Genomic DNA, 17,693 nt, shown 5'->3' on the forward strand with positions numbered 1-17,693 from the left:
AGAGTACGTCCCCACTCCAGTAATGCCTGACACCGTTTTTTTTTTTTTTTTACTAGGACCATGTGCAGCACGAGGCCCCAAAACGTCCTCATCTCAGCTGCACTGACCAGAGTTCAGCCACCGGCCCTAGCCAAAAAGCAATGAACTGTTGGGCGTACAAGTTTGTTTGCTCCACCATGAGATTCACAAAGTGGTCACTGAAAAAATGACTAAAATAGTCATATTCAGTGAAGCCCACTGTGGGAATCTGGATTCCTGGTTGGCCAACAAAATCAGGAATCACAGGCTCAAAATCCTCTGGGGTACACCAGACAAGTTCACCGGTAGGGGGCTCAGGTGGACTTATCTGATGGGCCGGAAAACTAGTACAAGCCCAAGAGCTGCTCGTACTAGTGTGGGCCACAAAGTCCCTGGCATGGCGGTTCCCTTGCTCTGCCTGGTGGCATCTCAGCCACCTTGGGGGCTCATCATCACCGCTAGATGAGGATGATGCGGGTGACAAGTGGGGTCATCCCCAAAAAAAGTGAAAACCCCAAAAAAGGATTCAAACTCGCTTATCAGCCGTCCGAAGCTGATCAGCGATGGGGCGGGCGATGAGCTAACCGTGGCCGGACGTTAAGAGTGCCGTCCACAGTCAGCGTACGCCAAAAAAAAAAAAAAAAAACCCGCTTGCGCCCCAAAAAATGTGTGTGTGTGTGGGGGGGGGGGGGGGGGGGCAAGCTGCAGCACCCCTGTGGGATGTAGAGAAAGTTAAAGGGGTTGTCCGAGGTTTTAATTACTTACTACCTATCCTCAGCACCCCCACTGATCAGTTGTACGAGACAACGTGCGCAGTGTGTGTTCATGAGCTGTCTCCCTTCCCGTTTGCTGCTGCTTTGCCGTAGACAGCAGAGGTGAACAGGAAGAGAGAGATGGGAGAGGGCACATGCGCAGCTTCTCATACAGCTGATCAGCAGGGTTGCCGGGTGTCAGATCCCCGCCGATCTGATATTGATGACCTATCCTGAAGATAGGTCATCAATATTAAAAGCCCAGACAACCTCTTTAATACAAGCCACTTACTAATTCATTGTTATCATCCATATTGTTTCCTTTGCCAACTGGATTAATTTTTCCTTTACATTATACCAGGCAATCCAGCAGCGGTGGCCATGCTTGCACACTATAGGAAAAAGTGCCTGGTGGCTGGGACCGTAGGAGCACTCACAGGCTAGTGCTTTTTTTTCTATAGAACGGAACAGCAACCTCCGGTACTCCAGCTGTTCTGAAACTACCGCTCCCAGAATCCTTCTTTCACTTCTGTGGGAGTTACAAGAACAGCCAAGTAAGCCTGCATGCTGGGAATTGTAGTTTCACAGCGGCTGGAGTGCCGAAGGTTGCTGATCCCTGTCCTATAGCGTGCAAGCATGACCACCACTGGTGGATTGCAGAAGGGTCGTAACCATGGAAACGAACAGTGTATAATGTGATGGAAAAATGAATCCAGCCAGCAAAGGAAGCAATTTGGGCAATCACACTACATTAATAAGTGGCTTGTATTAACTTCCTCTGCATGATAAATGCCACTTACTGAGACACAACCTCTTTAAGGAGTGCCGATATCATTGTGTATATTGTTGCTCATCACTCGTTACTGACCTAGTATAAGCCAGGCTATGAGCTGTGTGCTACGATTGGCCAGCGCTGCAGCAAGGGACACGCCTCCTACAAAAAAATCAGTCCAGTACAACAGACGGAGCCGAGACACCAGAGCCTATACCGGGCGAACGGAGCGGCGCCCAGGCATACTAGTAAGTGCAGGGAGACCCCTGGGCGCCGCTCTGCCCACAGATAGTTAGTTTTTAGTTTGTATACGAGTGAAAGGTCCTCTTTAAGGCTAGGTCTACATGACAACGATGGGGCACAACTACACTGCAACATTTGTTGCGCGACAATTTTTATAATGGTGTCGCAATGAGACATGCTGCGCCTGCGACAGAAAAATAAAATCAATCTCGAATTGCGACTGTCACGTCGCAGTAGGTCGCATGTGGCAGTGCGACACCATAGACTATCATTATAAAAATTGTTGCGCGACATTAGTGCAACAAATGTCGTCGTGTAGACCTAGCCTAAATTTAGTCACAGATCACACACCTGCCCTCTTGGTGCTGAGCAAAAAAGCAACCAAGGATCCAGATCTATTGAAAATAAATAGCAGCTAATCGTCCCTGTTGGCTCTGACTTCCATTATCATTGAAAGTGATAGTTTACAGACCTCAAATCTCTTCTCTTCTTCAACTCCTCTGCAGGAATAGTCCATGGTAAAATCTGTGGTAAACACTGCAGGACATTATTGGAGAATTCAGAGAAATCCACTCCATATTCTGTTAATATGCCTTCCGTCTCTGGTTCAATCTCACCCGCCTGTCCAAGGCTCTTCATCAACTTCCTAAAGACAAAGGGGGAAAGGGAACAACTATTAAGGCCGAGCATACTGCAAAATTCGCAAAAGCTAAGAATTGTGTTGGCAATTGCCATGAAAGGAGGGATCTTTATCATTAGTGTCAAACTGCATGAATTTTGCTTAGTATATCCCCAGCGTCTCCAAAGACATATGTTCATCCTCGAACCTGGTTACCACTAACATTGATTCATGTGTCTGTACGGTAAAGTGCTTCTGACAACAGAACGTGTCTAATATCACACAGTACAGCTGTACTACACAATAATGTGTAGCAACAAGTTACGCAAGACAAATGCTAGGTTAGGGAAAAACAATTTGATTCTCTTTACATATATTTGGGGGTGAATGTACAAATTAGGCCATCTTAGAAACAATACAAGCATAGATCTCCAAGTATATGTCACAAAGACAGCTTGGGCAATTGAAGCCATCAGTTGGACTGAAGTCCCTAGGGCCCAAAGAAAATTATTCTGTGCCGCCCCCCTCCTCCTCCTCTATGTATATAAGACCTTAAAGGGGGTTGTCTCGTCATGGACAATAGGGGCATATTGCTAGGATAGGCCTCCATTGTCTTATAGGTGCGGGACCCGCACCTATATAAAGAACGGAGCCCCGGAAGTGAATGAGGGTGCACTGCGCATTCGCAGCCGCCCTTCATTCATTGTCTATGGGGCAGACAAAAATAGAGCACTGGCTCTGCTATTTCCGTCAACCCCATAGAAATGAATGGGACCGGGGACCGTGCATGCGCAGTATGCGCCCATTCACACTTCTATGGGAGCTGGCTTGGTAGTGGCCGGAGCGGAGTCCTGTAGCCACCACATTGCGGGACTCAGTTCTCGATATAGGTGCGGGTCCCAGTGGTATGCCCCATTGTTTATGATGAGACAACCCCTTTGAAAGGCCCTGTTTAATTAGGGGTTCATTAATTGTCTGACGTTGGGTCAACCGGATTATCTTCTAGTGGGCCAGTCCAACCCTGGAAGCCGGCATACATTATAAAGCTGGAGCTCTAAATATCCTGAGCAAGTTGGTCTTCCCTTACTTAACTACTTACAGGGGTGGATTGCCCATAGACCCACTCAAGCCCTCTTGATGGCTGCAGGTCAGGGACATAATGATCTGATACTCAATGTCCACAGCTGCCATCCTGAACTCAACTGTGATACAGTTGAATACTGTGGTTGGGGCAGCAGTATTTTGCGCTGCCCTGTAGTATTTGGTTCTGCTGGGGAGGTATTCTGTGCTGCACTATGGTATTGGGGGCCCTGCCTACTTGTTTTTTCCAGTCTTCTGTCAATTTGGCCCCACCTACAACATGGGGCAACTTTTTGCTTTTTCCCAGGGTCACTAAGTTTCCAATCCACCCCTGACTACATAGAACCAGTTTAATTGCTTAGAAGTGAAGTTGCCAGAAGGTCACATGTAGGATATTGTAAAGATATATTTCTCAATGCATTAAGATCTAATGAAATGTCTAAATCAAAACATAATTATAGACTCCCTTCAAAATAAATCCAACACCCCAAGTAAGATGAACCAGCAAACTACAACATGCAATGGAAAAATACGATGATGGGTGGAAGAAAAGGGAAGCAAAAGGAGTTAGCACAAAAACAAGATTAGCGAGATGACAAACTAATCTGCAAGAGTTTTTTTTTTTAACGTTCTCAACTACAGTCTACATTGTTTTCACTCTGTAGTTATAGGAAATTGAGTGCAGAATCATGGAGGGAAAAAAATTCTATTTTTTTTTTTAGCACAAGATCGCAAGACTTTTCAAATGCACTGTAGGTCCATGGTGCACTTTCAAGCCCTCCCACCTTCTGTCTCCTTTCGAAACCTTTAATAGAGCAGAGTTGAGCGTCAACTCATGCTTTGCTCATGGTAGATACCATAGAAAACAAGTCAATGAACAGCTCACTGCTCCTGCTGCATGTAGACCTTGTTCTATGAACAGACAATTGGGGTGACAATCCAGCAATAGTACGAACAGTGAAATCCAATAGTACAATACAGGAACCCCCTGCAGTGGGTCTACGCATTTCGGAAAACAAACCATCCTTACTCAGTGAGAAACCCTATGTGGAATATGATGTCCCTGGGGTATAGCATGGCGGTGGGTGGTGCAGGGAATATGGCACATATAATGTTGTATGTGCCATATTCCCTGCAGTGCTGCTATGCTGGACCTTGGGAACTTCATGTTCCACATAGTTCTTCCTCCTCTGGCCACGCCCTCATCATGTTGATTGACAGGGACAGGCAGCATGATGTGCACACTCAATCCACATGATGAGGGCGTGGCTAGAGGGAGGAGGACAGAGCCTCTAGGAGTAGGGGCAACATGCCCATTGCTCCTAGAGGCCAAGTTGCATAAAATATGTTTTTTCTCTTTTCTTTTTTTTATTACAAACATAGAGGCACCTACAAAGAAAGGACAAAGACATCAGCTGACATTAGCACGTCTAAAGTCAGCCAGTTTAATAACTGACTTTTTTTGGGAACATTAACTTTTAAGTGACATGTCACAGCCGAAGCCAATCTTTGGCTGCAGCAGCGCACGTAGCCAAGTTCATGCCGCAGTGAAAAGTAAACAAACCTTTAGCTGGAAGACAGAGGAATGGGAACCAGCAAGTAGGAACAAAGTGGTGGGGAGCACGTAAGCATGAACTGATCAGGAGGTGATGCAGGCTAAAGGCCTGCTGTTAAAATGAATACTTCCAGAAAACCCATCTGGTAACAAGAAGCACACATGTAACGATCAGGACAAGGTCTTAGGCCTCTTTCACACTACTGTATGGCTATTTCAGTGTTTTGCAGTCCGTTTTTTCACGGATCCATTGTTCAGTTCTTTTGTTTCCGTTGTGTTTTTCCATATGGCATATACAGTAATTACATTAAAAAAAATTGGACTGGACATAACATTTTCAATAGATGGTTGCGCAAAAACGGAACGGATACGGAAGACATACGGACGCATTTCCGTATGTGGTTTGTCTTTTTTGTCGACCCATTGACTTGAATGGAGACACGGAACGTGATTTGCGAGCAATAATAGGACATGTTCTTTCTTTCAACTGAACGGAAAAACGGAAATACGGAATGCATATGGAGTACATTCAATTTTTTGGGCGGAACCATTGAAATGAATGGTTCAGTATACGGAACGCAAAAAATGAATAAGAAGAAAACTGTAGTGTGAAAGAGGCCTTAAAAGGGACCTATCACAAATGAAAATGCAAAGTAATATTCAGGCAGCATGTTTCACAGCAGGGGGAGCTGAGCAGATTGAAATAGTTTTATGGGAAAAGGTTTAATAAAATGTAATTTATTAAGTCTAGGAGGCGTTCCCATCAGTGATTGACAGCTATCTCTGCATACATAGTCATTAGTGTTGAGCGAATTGAAATTAACTAAGTGGAATTCGATCCGCAATCAAATTTCCTTCCACTTTGTGGTGACTAATTAGATTTTTCCCAAAATGGCTGCTGCACGTTAGAAAGTGAAAGTAAGAAGCATGAAAACAAGGGATCACCCATAATGCCATTCAGCCAGCCAATCAGCAGATAGCCAGCCCCTGTGATGTCACAGCTTTATGAAAGGCCTCATCCTGCCCAGTCTCCACCATTTTACTGTGAACGTAGTGCAGGGAGAGACATGACAGGCGCTAGGGACAGTGATTAGGAAATAATTCGTTTGGAACAGTTCAGGGACAGCAGTTACATTGCGGTCTGATACTACTAATTTTGGGGTGTTCATGTATTTTTGTACATAAGTAATTCCATTAATCCTCGATTCTGTAATTGGGGTGAAATTGTGTTCTAATCCTACTGCTATTTTACACTACAGTATGTCGGAAACAGGTGCCAGGGCCCTCCAAGGAAAGGGGAAGTGACCAAATTGTTTCTGGCATTGGCAGAAGGGGATAATAGGAGTTGCAGCAAGAGGCTACAGCTGCCATGGTCATCCTGCCACTCTGGTTCCTGCCCAGGCACACCAGCAACTTCGCCAGGTGACAGCAATGCAGCCTCTGCGTTTCCAAGCTGTGAGTCCGCCTCTGCCTCCTCATCCTCAACCTTGTGATCAGCCTCCACTAAAGGCACAATTCTGAGTGCTCCTCCAGCATACCACCTATGCAGAGCAAGGTGGTGTCATACTGCTCTGCATCCCTCAAGAGGAAAATCAAATTTTGTCTCTATCCTCGCCAACTGAAGATCGGAACCATGGTCACCGATAACAGGAAGAACATTGTGTCGGCGCTGCATCAAGGAGGGATAACCCATGCGCCCTGAATAGTGCACGTCTTTAATCTGGTTGTAAAGCGGTTCCTGAAGTCTTCCACCCAACTGCAAGACATCTTTAAAAATGGGAAGGAAACTGAATGCACTTCAGCCACTCTTACACTGCAAAACACACCGTCCTTGAGCTGCAAAGACAGAATAGAGTCCCCCAACATCGCCTCATATGCAACGTTCCCACACGTTGGAACGCCACCCTTCACATGTTGGGCCAACAATATGAGCAGCGTGAATGGTTTCTCGATGATGCAGACAGACAGAAGTACTCCCCTGGGTAACTTCAACGATAGCCAGTGACAGCTCATGTTTAACACCTGCCGTTTGCCCAGACCCTTCCAGAAGGCCACTGTCAGTCACCAGGACTACAGGATGAATGATATCATTCCACTCCTTCACGACCTAAAGAAGATGCTGATAAATCCGAGTTCACTAGCTATGCATGTTTCTGCAATACACAGTGATGTACAGCCAGGAAATAGCAGATTTTAATGCGCTTTGTCACAAATTAATTTGGATTGCTCATCTCTAATAGTCAGAGATAGCTGTCAATCACTGATAGAACCGCCTCCTTGTCTTCAAAGCCCAGAATGAGGCGGAATATCAATGTCTACATTACAAGCTGTACTGAATCTTTTCCCATAAAACACTATAGCAATCTGCTCAGCTCCTCCTAACTCTAACATGCTACCTGCAGCTAAGGCACCATATTCAATGTGACAGGTTCACTTTAAGTCTATGCTCATACTTATTCATTTATTACATGATGAATTAACTTGAGTTAAATGCCAATAGAATACCCCTTTATAAAGGTTGGGCATTGCTGGAAAAACCACTGAATGTAAAATTGAAACAAAATCACTGATCATATTATACTAGGTTAGAGTGATAGTAACATTCTTTCCCCTCTCCTTTCATCATTGGATGCATGAACGCTTCAGGAGCATAACTGGAAAGCACTATACAGTTGAAATGAGTTACATAAACATAAAGTGTTATTCTATGAGAGATCAAGTCGAGTGCACAAGTGTATAAAGCTGGGGAAGGCCAATGGGACTAGTTGAGACTTATTCATCTCTTATGTCTTTGAAAATCTAAGATTTGACAATAAGAGCAAGGAAACCTGGATAGCATGTCAATAGTTTACATAAAGTTTGCCATGGGCTTGCAGGATGAAGCAGATATGTGATTTCATCTCTTCTTAACTTGCGTGGAATAAAACATAACATTCCTGCCCAAACAAAAGCTTGTCAAGGAAATTACAGGCGTGAGAGAAGGATCTGTATGTCATGGCCTCACCCAGGTCTATCAGATCTAACATTTTCCCGAGGACACAATTCTACCAATTTCTCATATGTTCCACGAATACCATCCAACTTGTTTGGAATGATTGAACATATCATATGGCTAAACAAATTAATCTCCATTCTGTCTGCCAGACTAAACCTATGAACCAAACTAAAGGAAAATTATACCACAAAAATAGGCCACCTCCAAACTCTCAACTACATTAGTACCCCTGTCATAAAATTTATGAATTTCTTAAAAATATCTGGTACATAAGAACTATGAAAAGGAAACTCCATGTCAGATCCCATTTCATGGGAAAAAAAATCAGGTCTGTGTTGAAGCACAATTTAACATCGTAACTTTTTTTTTAGCCTCGCAAAAACACGACATCTCTCCATCCAGTTCAGCCTGTTATGGACTTGCTTGTGTGAAATCTCCCTTGCGGGAAGCATGCTCTGTGTGTGAGCGTGATCCTCCGTTGTGTACTTGCAGGAGCGCAGGGATTTACGCCTCATGCACACGACCATACGTATTCTGCGGACCACAAAAAACAAAGCCGCAAAAAATACAGATGACGTATCTTGCGGAACGGAACAGCTGGCCCCTAATAGAACAGTCCTATCCTTGTCTGTAATGCGGACAATAATAGGACATGTTCTATTTTTTTTGCGGAACGGAAATACGACATACGGAAACTGAATGCACACTGAGTAACTTCCGTTTTTTTTATGACCCATTGAAATGAATGGTTCTGCATACTGTCCGCAAAAAAACACGCAACGGACGCGGAAAGAAAATACGTTTGTGTGCATGAGCCCTACTGCTTTATAATGCTGTGTGCCTCTGCTTGACCTTATTTCTACAGAAGCATAGTGACAAAGCTGATAGCATGATTCTGTATCTGTAAGGTCAAGCAGAGGCACACAGCATTATAAAGCATAATGCCATGCGCTCCTTCAAGTCCACAACGGAGGATCACGCTCACGCACGGAGCATGATTCCAGCAATGGACTCAATGGCGTGATGCAAGCTGAACCAGAGGAAGGCAAAAAAAAAATCACACAGGAGGTTGAAAATTTTCCTCATTTTAGGGGGGGGGGGGGGGGGACACGACTACTTGCCGACTCCAATCTGATAATCAGAATACTCCCTGGCTCCTTCTCCAGAAATCTAGTAAGGGCTCATTCACACGACCATATCTGTTTTGTGGCTGTATTTTTATTTTTGAGAATATTGTCCCAGTTAGTGAGGCTAATGACCTCTTAGCTAGTCAAATTTTACTTTTTGAATGTTCTGTATTTGAGTCTTCCTGAAGAAACACTGTTTTCAATGACAATTCAAAAATTATTTTAGGGTCGCTCTTTTCCAGGTGTCCCCCCAACCTGGACGTTTGTTGTTCTGTCAGATCTTTTGGTTAATACCGAGATCGGTTTGGCCGTCCCTCTAGTCGGGTCCTGAACCAGCAGGGAAGAGTCATTGGGCTAGATTTATCATTCGCTCAAGTCAAAATGGAGTGGAAAAGTCGCAAATTTTTGCACAATCACTAAAACTGCGCAAAAATTTGCGACTTATTGGCTCTGGTCTATGTTCGCCAGTTTTCTGAAATTAGCAGTGTTTTCTTATGTAAATGAATCTCTAGACAGATTTACTATTGCGACGATTTAAAAAAAGTCGTAAAAAACTGTACAATTTCCCTCTAGTGAGGACCATGCTTATCTTTTGCAACTTTTTAATAGAACATGCGACTTTTTCGTAAAGACCTGCGACTTTTGTAAAGCCGCTTACTGAAAGATAAACTGCTACCGTCAAACCACATTTATCACAATATTAAAGGACCATTAATAAATCTGACTTAGCCAAAAGTGACTTTGGACATATGTAAAAGTGGAGTAAGATGTCAGTGTAATGATAACAATAACTAAAGACAATGTGGTCAGATTTATTTAAGAAAAGAAATCCAATAAAATGTCCACTTTACTGTCCAAAGTTAAAAAGATTCCAGCACGAAACAGCATAAAGGCTTGATAAAGAAATGAATAACCCAAAATCCAAAGCTGCTAGTCATGAATCTCATTGTTGCACTGGGATTTGTTGTCCTCCAAGCTGCCTGTGCACTGAGGAAAATCCATTGTATGTAGAGATGAGCTATATACACATGCAATATTCCATTCCATAGTAGTAATTGGAAACATGCATTTAAGGCCTCATGCACACGACAGTTTATTTTAACGGTCCGCAAAAACGGGGTCCGTAAGTCCATGATCGTTTTTTCGTCCGTGGGTCTTCCTTGATTTTTGAAGGATCCACGGACATGAAAAAAAAGTCGTTTTGGTGTCCGCCTGGCCGTGCGGAGCCAAACGGATCCGTCCTGAATTACAATGCAAGTCAATGGGGACGGATCTGTTTGACGTTGACACAATATGGTGCCATTTCAAACGGATCCGTCCCCATTGACTTTCAATGTAAAGTCTGGAGTTCTTTTATACTATCGGATTGGAGTTTTCTCCAATCCGATGGTATATTTTAACTTGAAGCGTCCCCATCACCATGGGAACGCCTCTATGTTAGAATATACTGTCGGATATGAGCTACATCGTGAAACTCAGATCCGACAGTATATTCTAACACAGAGGCGTTCCCATGGTGATGGGGACGCTTCAAGTTAGAATATACTACAAACTGTGTACATGACTGCCCCCTGCTGCCTGGCAGCACCTGATCTCTTACAGGGGGCCGTGATCAGCACAATTAACTCCTCAGGTGCCGCACCTGAAGGGGTTAATTGTACTATCATATCCCCCCTGTAAGATCAGGGCTGCCAGGCAGCAGGGGGCAGACCCCCCCCCCCCCCCCCCCTAGTTTGACTATCATTGGTGGCCAGTGCGGCGCCCCCCCCCCCTCCCTCCCTTGTAATAAATAGTTGGTGGCACAGTGTGCGCCCCCCATCGCCCCCCTCCCTCTATTGTAATAAATCGTTGGTGGCACAGTGTGCGCCCCCCCCCCTCCCTCTATAGCAGTAACAACATTGGTGGCCAGTGTGCGGCCTCCCATCTCCTCCCCCCCCCCCCCCCCGATCATTGGTGGCAGCGTAGTTCCGATCGGAGTCCCAGTTTGATCGCTGGGGCTCCGATCGGTAACCATGGCAACCAGGAAGCTACTGCAGCCCTGGTTGCCATGGTTACTTAGCAATAGTACAATAGTAGAAGATTCATACTTACCTGCTGGCTGCTGCGATGTCTGTGACCGGCCGGGAGCTCCTCCTACTGGTAAGGGACAGTTCATTTAGCAATGCGCCGCACAGACCTGTCACTTACCAGTAGGTGGAGCTCCCGGCCGGACACGAACATCGCAGCAGCAAGCAGGTAACTATGAATCTTCTACTATTGTACTATTGCTAAGTAACCATGGCAACCAGGACTGCAGTAGCGTCCTGGTTGCCATGGTTACCGATCGGAGCCCCAGCGATTAAACTGGGACTCCGATCGGAACTCCGCTGCCACCAATGATCGGGGAGGGGGGAAGGGGGGCGCCGCACCTGAAGGGGTTAATTGTGCTGATCACGGCCCCCTGTAAGAGATCGGGTGCTGCCAGGCAGCAGGGGGCAGTCTTGTACACAGTTTGTAGTGTATTCTAACTAGAAGCGTCCCCATCACCATGGGAACGCCTCTGTGTTAGAATATACTGTCGGATATGAGTTTTTACGGAGTGAAAACTTAGATCTGAAAAAGCTTTTATGCAGACGGATCTTTGGATCCGTCTGTATGAAAGCAACCTACGGCCACGGATCACGGACACGGATGCGAATCTTGTGTGCATCCGTGTTCTTTCACGGACCCATTGACTTGAATGGGTCCGTGAACCGTTGTCCGTCAAAAAAATAGGACAGGTCATATTTTTTTTGACGGACAGGATACACGGATCACGGACTCGGCTGCAAAACGGTGCATTTTCCGATTTTTCTACGGACCTATTGAAAGTCAATGGGTCCGCGAAAAAAAAAACGGAAAACGGCACAACGGCCACGGATGCACACAACGGTCGTGTGCATGAGGCCTTAATGTACATTTTTAGAGCTACACTTATGCTTACTTTCATTGGTAGATTTATTTGTGGCTTATTTTAAAGGCCTTAAATTATTTACACTATAATCTGAATTTTTAAAATGATGATTTAAATGATTGAATTTCCAAGAGGGGCTATTTAGGAATAATTCTGAGGTCACACAGACAGTTCACTGACTTCCATTGACACAATAATAATGCATCAATCCTCCCATGGTTGCACTGCAGGAGATCTGAATATTCATAACAGTTAATATGAATACACCGTTAACCATTGACATTTTGGAAACTGATAAAAAAAATTGAGAAAAAAAAAAAAAGAGTACAATAAGGCGGCTCAACTGCTCAATTGAATTGCAGAGGTGCTGAACTGCTGGTTTACCTCACCCAGTCAAAGAAGGAGCAATATATGGTAAAAAGGTAGCAGGCACACTCCTAGATGGGATTAGATAAAATAGTATTATTTTGAATACTAAATTAAAATTATATATGGGGTTTTTCTTAGACTTAAGATAAATGAGTTAAGGCTCTGGGCACTGATTGTGTGTGCCAGATAAAAAGGTATATGTTAAATGGCTGGTACCAGGCTTTAATAAAGTTTTGGTGAAAACGGCCAGCCATTAACTTACCACCTTTTTTCAAATTTTTTATTATTTTTACTTTACCCATTTATCTATATAGACTTTATTCACTAAATTTTTTTCACCAAAACTTTATTAAAGCCTGGTACCAGCCATTTAACGCATACCTTTTAATCTGGCACACACAATCCGTGCCCAGAGCCTTAACTCATTTATCTTAAGTCTAAGAAAAAAACAATATATAATTTTAATTTAACTGTTTTATCTAATCCCATCTATGAGTGGGCCTGCTACCTGATTAAAAATTTTAACAGTAAAATTTGCAATGCATGATCAGCATCTAAAGTTATCTAAGGCCGGGTTCACATCAAGTTTTTACTATCCGTTTAACGTATACAAAAACGTATACATTAAATGGATGCCTCAGACTGATGCCATACAGTGGCATCCATTCAAAGTTCCATTGTAACAAAAAATAAAATAAAAAAATATTACTTAATTTTTTTTTACTGGACTCTGCAGGACAAGAATGGATACGTCAAAAACGCGATGTGAACCCACCCTTAACTGGTCACTGTAATTTCAATAGAACAGGTGATTATAAAATGTTATAAAATTCCTTTTACTCCCACCAACAGCATTCTTCATCCTCTATAGGCTTTTATAGGCAGCACATAAAAACATTTCTTACATTCACCTGTACCACTGCTTTTTGCAAAGTCTGTTGAAAATACCTGTCATTTAAGCATCAATAACTCTGAAGCATGGCAGTGAAGAAGACATCTGTTTCTTTTAAGGGAACACAGACAGTAAAATGTATAGCATTCACTATTTAAATGAATTCAAAAATATTTCATTCATTATAATTTGGACTTGAAGTTAATTGAGGCCAACACCTAAACTATGTATCTTCAACACCGCCTGCTAATTTTATAGCAAGGAAATGGAGAAACTAATTTCCATTTAGACTTTTTGTACTTACATTTATATCCTCTGTCCTAAAACAATATATTAATAAGTTACTGGTTATTTTTACCAATACACCCAAGTAACATAGCAATAAAAGTGCACCCACTTCAAGTGAATCAAATGGACTGTACTTGTAGAGCGGTCAAATTCGTGGCTGTTTAAGACTCCCAGTAGTAAGCATTTTGTTTGTGAGGGTAGAAAGATGGATCATTGCAAAAGGAGAAGGAGTCCTCAGATGGTAATAAAATGAAACTCGACATTATACACTAGCAAATTAGAAAGCTTCCCAAAGGCTATTCATAGAGAGAATAACAACAATCCAATTCAAAAGTGATTGCAGAAGTTGAGTAAATTCAGTTTTAAATGCGGAAAGAGGAAAAGGTTTATAACCAGAAAATTAGACTTTCTAGAATATTTTTATCTAGGATACAGTTGAGCAAAAAAAAAGCCTCCAAATTATAATATAAAGACAATAGCAAAACCGCTTATTGCGCACAGAGAAGAATGAGTTGCTTTTTTTTTTTTTTTTTTTTTTTTTTTTAAGCAAGGCAGCAGAATTATAACGTAGCTTTTTCTATCATACATTGATGCCTGTTCCATGCCTCAAACTTCCAGTGAACCAGCCAGTAGAGAAGCCATGAACCCCTGGCGATTTCAGCAAATCGTGATTCTTGCTCAGTTTCACTCGTTTTCTGAGGTTTATTAGCCGCACCCAAGGCGCTTCCTCTGTGCAACCTTTAACCCACCAATTACATGCATGTCGGATCCACTTACTTTTCCTAATCATCATTATAATTATTATTCTTTCCTCTCTTCTCAAATTCTCAGAGTGCAGCTGTGACAAGCATGTCGGGCTTTTTTTTTTAGGATCACAAGACCTTTTTCCTTCCAAATGGCTGATTAGTCAGTGTTACTCTTATTTTCTCAGAACAAGGAGCCCTTGAACTGGCATTTGAACATGGAACACACAGAGGGACTGGAACGGTGTAGATGCTATGTGCAAAAGGCACTTGATACTGAGCATAACCTGCCAGGCGAAGGTACAGACTAGAAAGAGAACTAAAAAGTAGCAACTGCATGGGATGTCACTTTCAAGGCCATAAAGGTGGTCACTTCCTAACACTAAAGAGAGGTTGTTCGGCAAAGACTACAAGTTTCTCTTTTGGTGAAGTAACAAATTATGTACCAAAGGATATTTCTTATTCTTGCAGCACATCTCTATACAGGATATCACCTTTCATGTCTTGTGTGTGATAGATATGTCAATGGGCCTTCCCACTATGGGACATGGTGCATGGTCCATCAACGGTTATAATTTGGATCATCAGACACTGTAATCTGACTATACACAATTCATCCTGTTTTAGTCCCCAGTTACTCCATTCTCTTTGCAGTGATCAAAAAGAAAAATGGACACTTCATAGCTTCCCACATGAGTGTCAGTTTCCCTAAAACTAAACTGACGAGCACAAGAGTAACAATGTTTTGAACTTTTGACTTTCAGGCTCCATGTTTCACCATCCACTATAGCTTCGAATGTGAGACTACCATCATTTTATAGACAATCTTGGCTATCTCATACATAAATTGGACTTGCAACTATTTAGCATATGATTAGTTATGCAGAAACAAAAGTTCAAAACATTGTTACCTCTTTTGCTGGTCAGTACACTGAATTGCAAAGGGTGAAATATGCACAGAAAATCTGCACAAACAATTAAAGGGAATGTCAGCACATACCATGAAACAAATACACCTGAGAAGAATACAAAATCTACACCACAGGTTAAAGGGGTTCTTTGGGAATTAAGAAAATGATAGTACTTAAATATTACTTTAGTATAAATACATTCCCAAACTCTCCAGTCTGGATCCTTCAGGATTTGTTCTTTAAAATTCAGGGGAATTTTAGATCCCCAATTTGGAAGAAAAAACAACCGAGGATAAGTATTGAAAACGCTTCAAAAAAGTAAGGAGAGAGGTGGACTATCCCTGCCGAATCAGTGGTTTAATTTAATTGCTGCCCAGATGCAACACTTTAAAGGATGGCTTCAAACTGATGAGTTGGACTCTTTGGCTGCTATTGTTTTATTTGTCATGAAACAGAGGGCTCCTATTGCCACAGTGGAATTAGGTTGCTCCCGGTCAGTTCATGGAACACTTCCCACACTATCCCTGGTGACCAAAGTATGGTCTAAATTTAAAAATCTGATATGTATTACTGGCTTTTGTGATGTTACCCCTCTGTGGCGTAACCCTCAATTGCCAGAGATATTTAGTTTAGAAGGTTTTTCTTCATGGGAGGGGAAGGGTCTATAGTTCTTGGGACAACTTCAATCGGGTGGAGCTTTTAAATCCTTTATCCAGTTGCAGGAAGAGTTTAACTTGCCTAATACTGCATTTTTTCAGTTTTTACAATTGAGGCATGCGTTTCAGGCACAATTTCCCAGGGGAGTGCGAATAGCTGACTCTCCCTCTGTGATTAAGCATTTATTAAATGGCTCCTCTACTAAAGGACTCATATCTTTACTTTATAAATCTATTATTAATACTACCACCTCCTCTACTGCCATTAGGGCAAAGGCCCAGTGGGAGTGTTGTCCCAGGAACAATGGACAGATATTTTGGCCCTTACTCCCTCTAATGGTTAGTGAATCCCAGCGATTGTCACAATTGTTCCTTATACATCGAGTATATAGGACCCCCCAATTTATTTTCAAGATTGGGGTTCTTCCGAATTCAATGTGCCCTAGATGTGGGGAAGCGGAAGAGACATTGCTTTATATGATTTTGAGCTGCCCACGACAGATCCTATTGGGAGGATGCTAGAGGTATTATAGCGATGGCAACCCAGATACGTTTACCTGATGACCCTAGGATCTGTGTGTTGGGGCTACTAGATTTCCCGGGACAGGGAGATAGGAATTCCTTATGTATTCACAGACTGCTGTTTCAGGCTAGGGTGCTGACCGCTAAACATTGGATACGGGAAGCTCCGCCTACAAGGCAAGAGTTTATTAATAGGATAAATGTAACCCTGAAAGAGAAGTATATGTTAAACGAAATGGTCCAAATAAGTTTCTCTCTCTTTGGCAAAGGTGGGTTGAGTCTGCGCAACTAGCATCATAAGCGCTAGTTCAGGATTGCGTACGAGGGACAACTGACCTTATTACACTCCCTCCCCAGACATATATACAAATACATTTCATTAGCTATAATGGTTTATTTTGTCTGGGGAGCAATTAGGAGAAATAAAATGGCCGCCGTCCTATTAGCACACACAAACTGTCCTAATCACATAGAGAACAAGTTATTCGCAACACTGAGGTAAAGAGCAGTTTCATCCTCCTCTCTGTTCTGCTTGTCAGGGATTATGATCCTGAATACAGAAAAGATCTGAATCTCTGTAGGAATGGAGTTCATGAGAAGACATGAAGTACAGAGAGAGGACTGATAGGACAAACTGTCGTAATGGAGGCTGCATACAAGAGTTGCTGCTCATTATCTACACCCCCCCACTATCCTCTCTGTACGTCATGTCTCCTCATGACCTCCATTACTACAGAGATTCATCTGAAGATCATATTAAACTGTATTCAGGATCATAATCTCTAACAAGTAAGAGAGGAAGATGGCGCAGCTCTTTAACTTGTCCTTTTGTGTAATTAGGACAGGTTTTGTGTGGACTAATAGGATGGCGCCCATTTTATTTTTCCTAATAACTGCTCCCCTGACAAAACGAGTCATTATAACTAATGAAAGATATTTGGCAATATATTCATAATGAAGTAATATTTAAGTATTTAAATTTTCTTGACTTCCGGAGAACCCCTTTAATCTCCGCATAGTGTACACGGCATTTTGAAAATGTCACCTGATTAGCTGGTACTGTATTACACTGCGGATTTAACACCTAAAAAAACGGTAATACAAAACCATGTGTATACAGTCAGGTCCATAAAAATTCGGGACATCGACACAATTCTAGTATTTTTGGCTCTATACACAATGGATTTGAAATGAAACGAACAAGACGTGCTTTAACTGC

General features: G+C 42.7%; 1 protein-coding gene across 2 annotated transcripts in view; it reads right to left on the bottom strand.

Annotated features, from left to right (window-relative positions):
• Positions 1 to 17,693, bottom strand: part of DIS3L2 (DIS3 like 3'-5' exoribonuclease 2) — a 314,009-nt gene that overhangs the window by 160,962 nt on the left and 135,354 nt on the right. For both annotated transcript variants that reach the window (XM_044290031.1, XM_044290032.1), the window contains one exon: positions 2,258 to 2,431. In XM_044290031.1, the coding sequence (XP_044145966.1) occupies positions 2,258 to 2,431 (174 nt within the window). The remainder of the gene's footprint in view (positions 1 to 2,257; positions 2,432 to 17,693) is intronic.

Source organism: Bufo gargarizans, chromosome 4, assembly GCF_014858855.1.
Source record: "Bufo gargarizans isolate SCDJY-AF-19 chromosome 4, ASM1485885v1, whole genome shotgun sequence".
NCBI classification, from domain to species: Eukaryota; Metazoa; Chordata; class Amphibia; order Anura; family Bufonidae; genus Bufo; species Bufo gargarizans.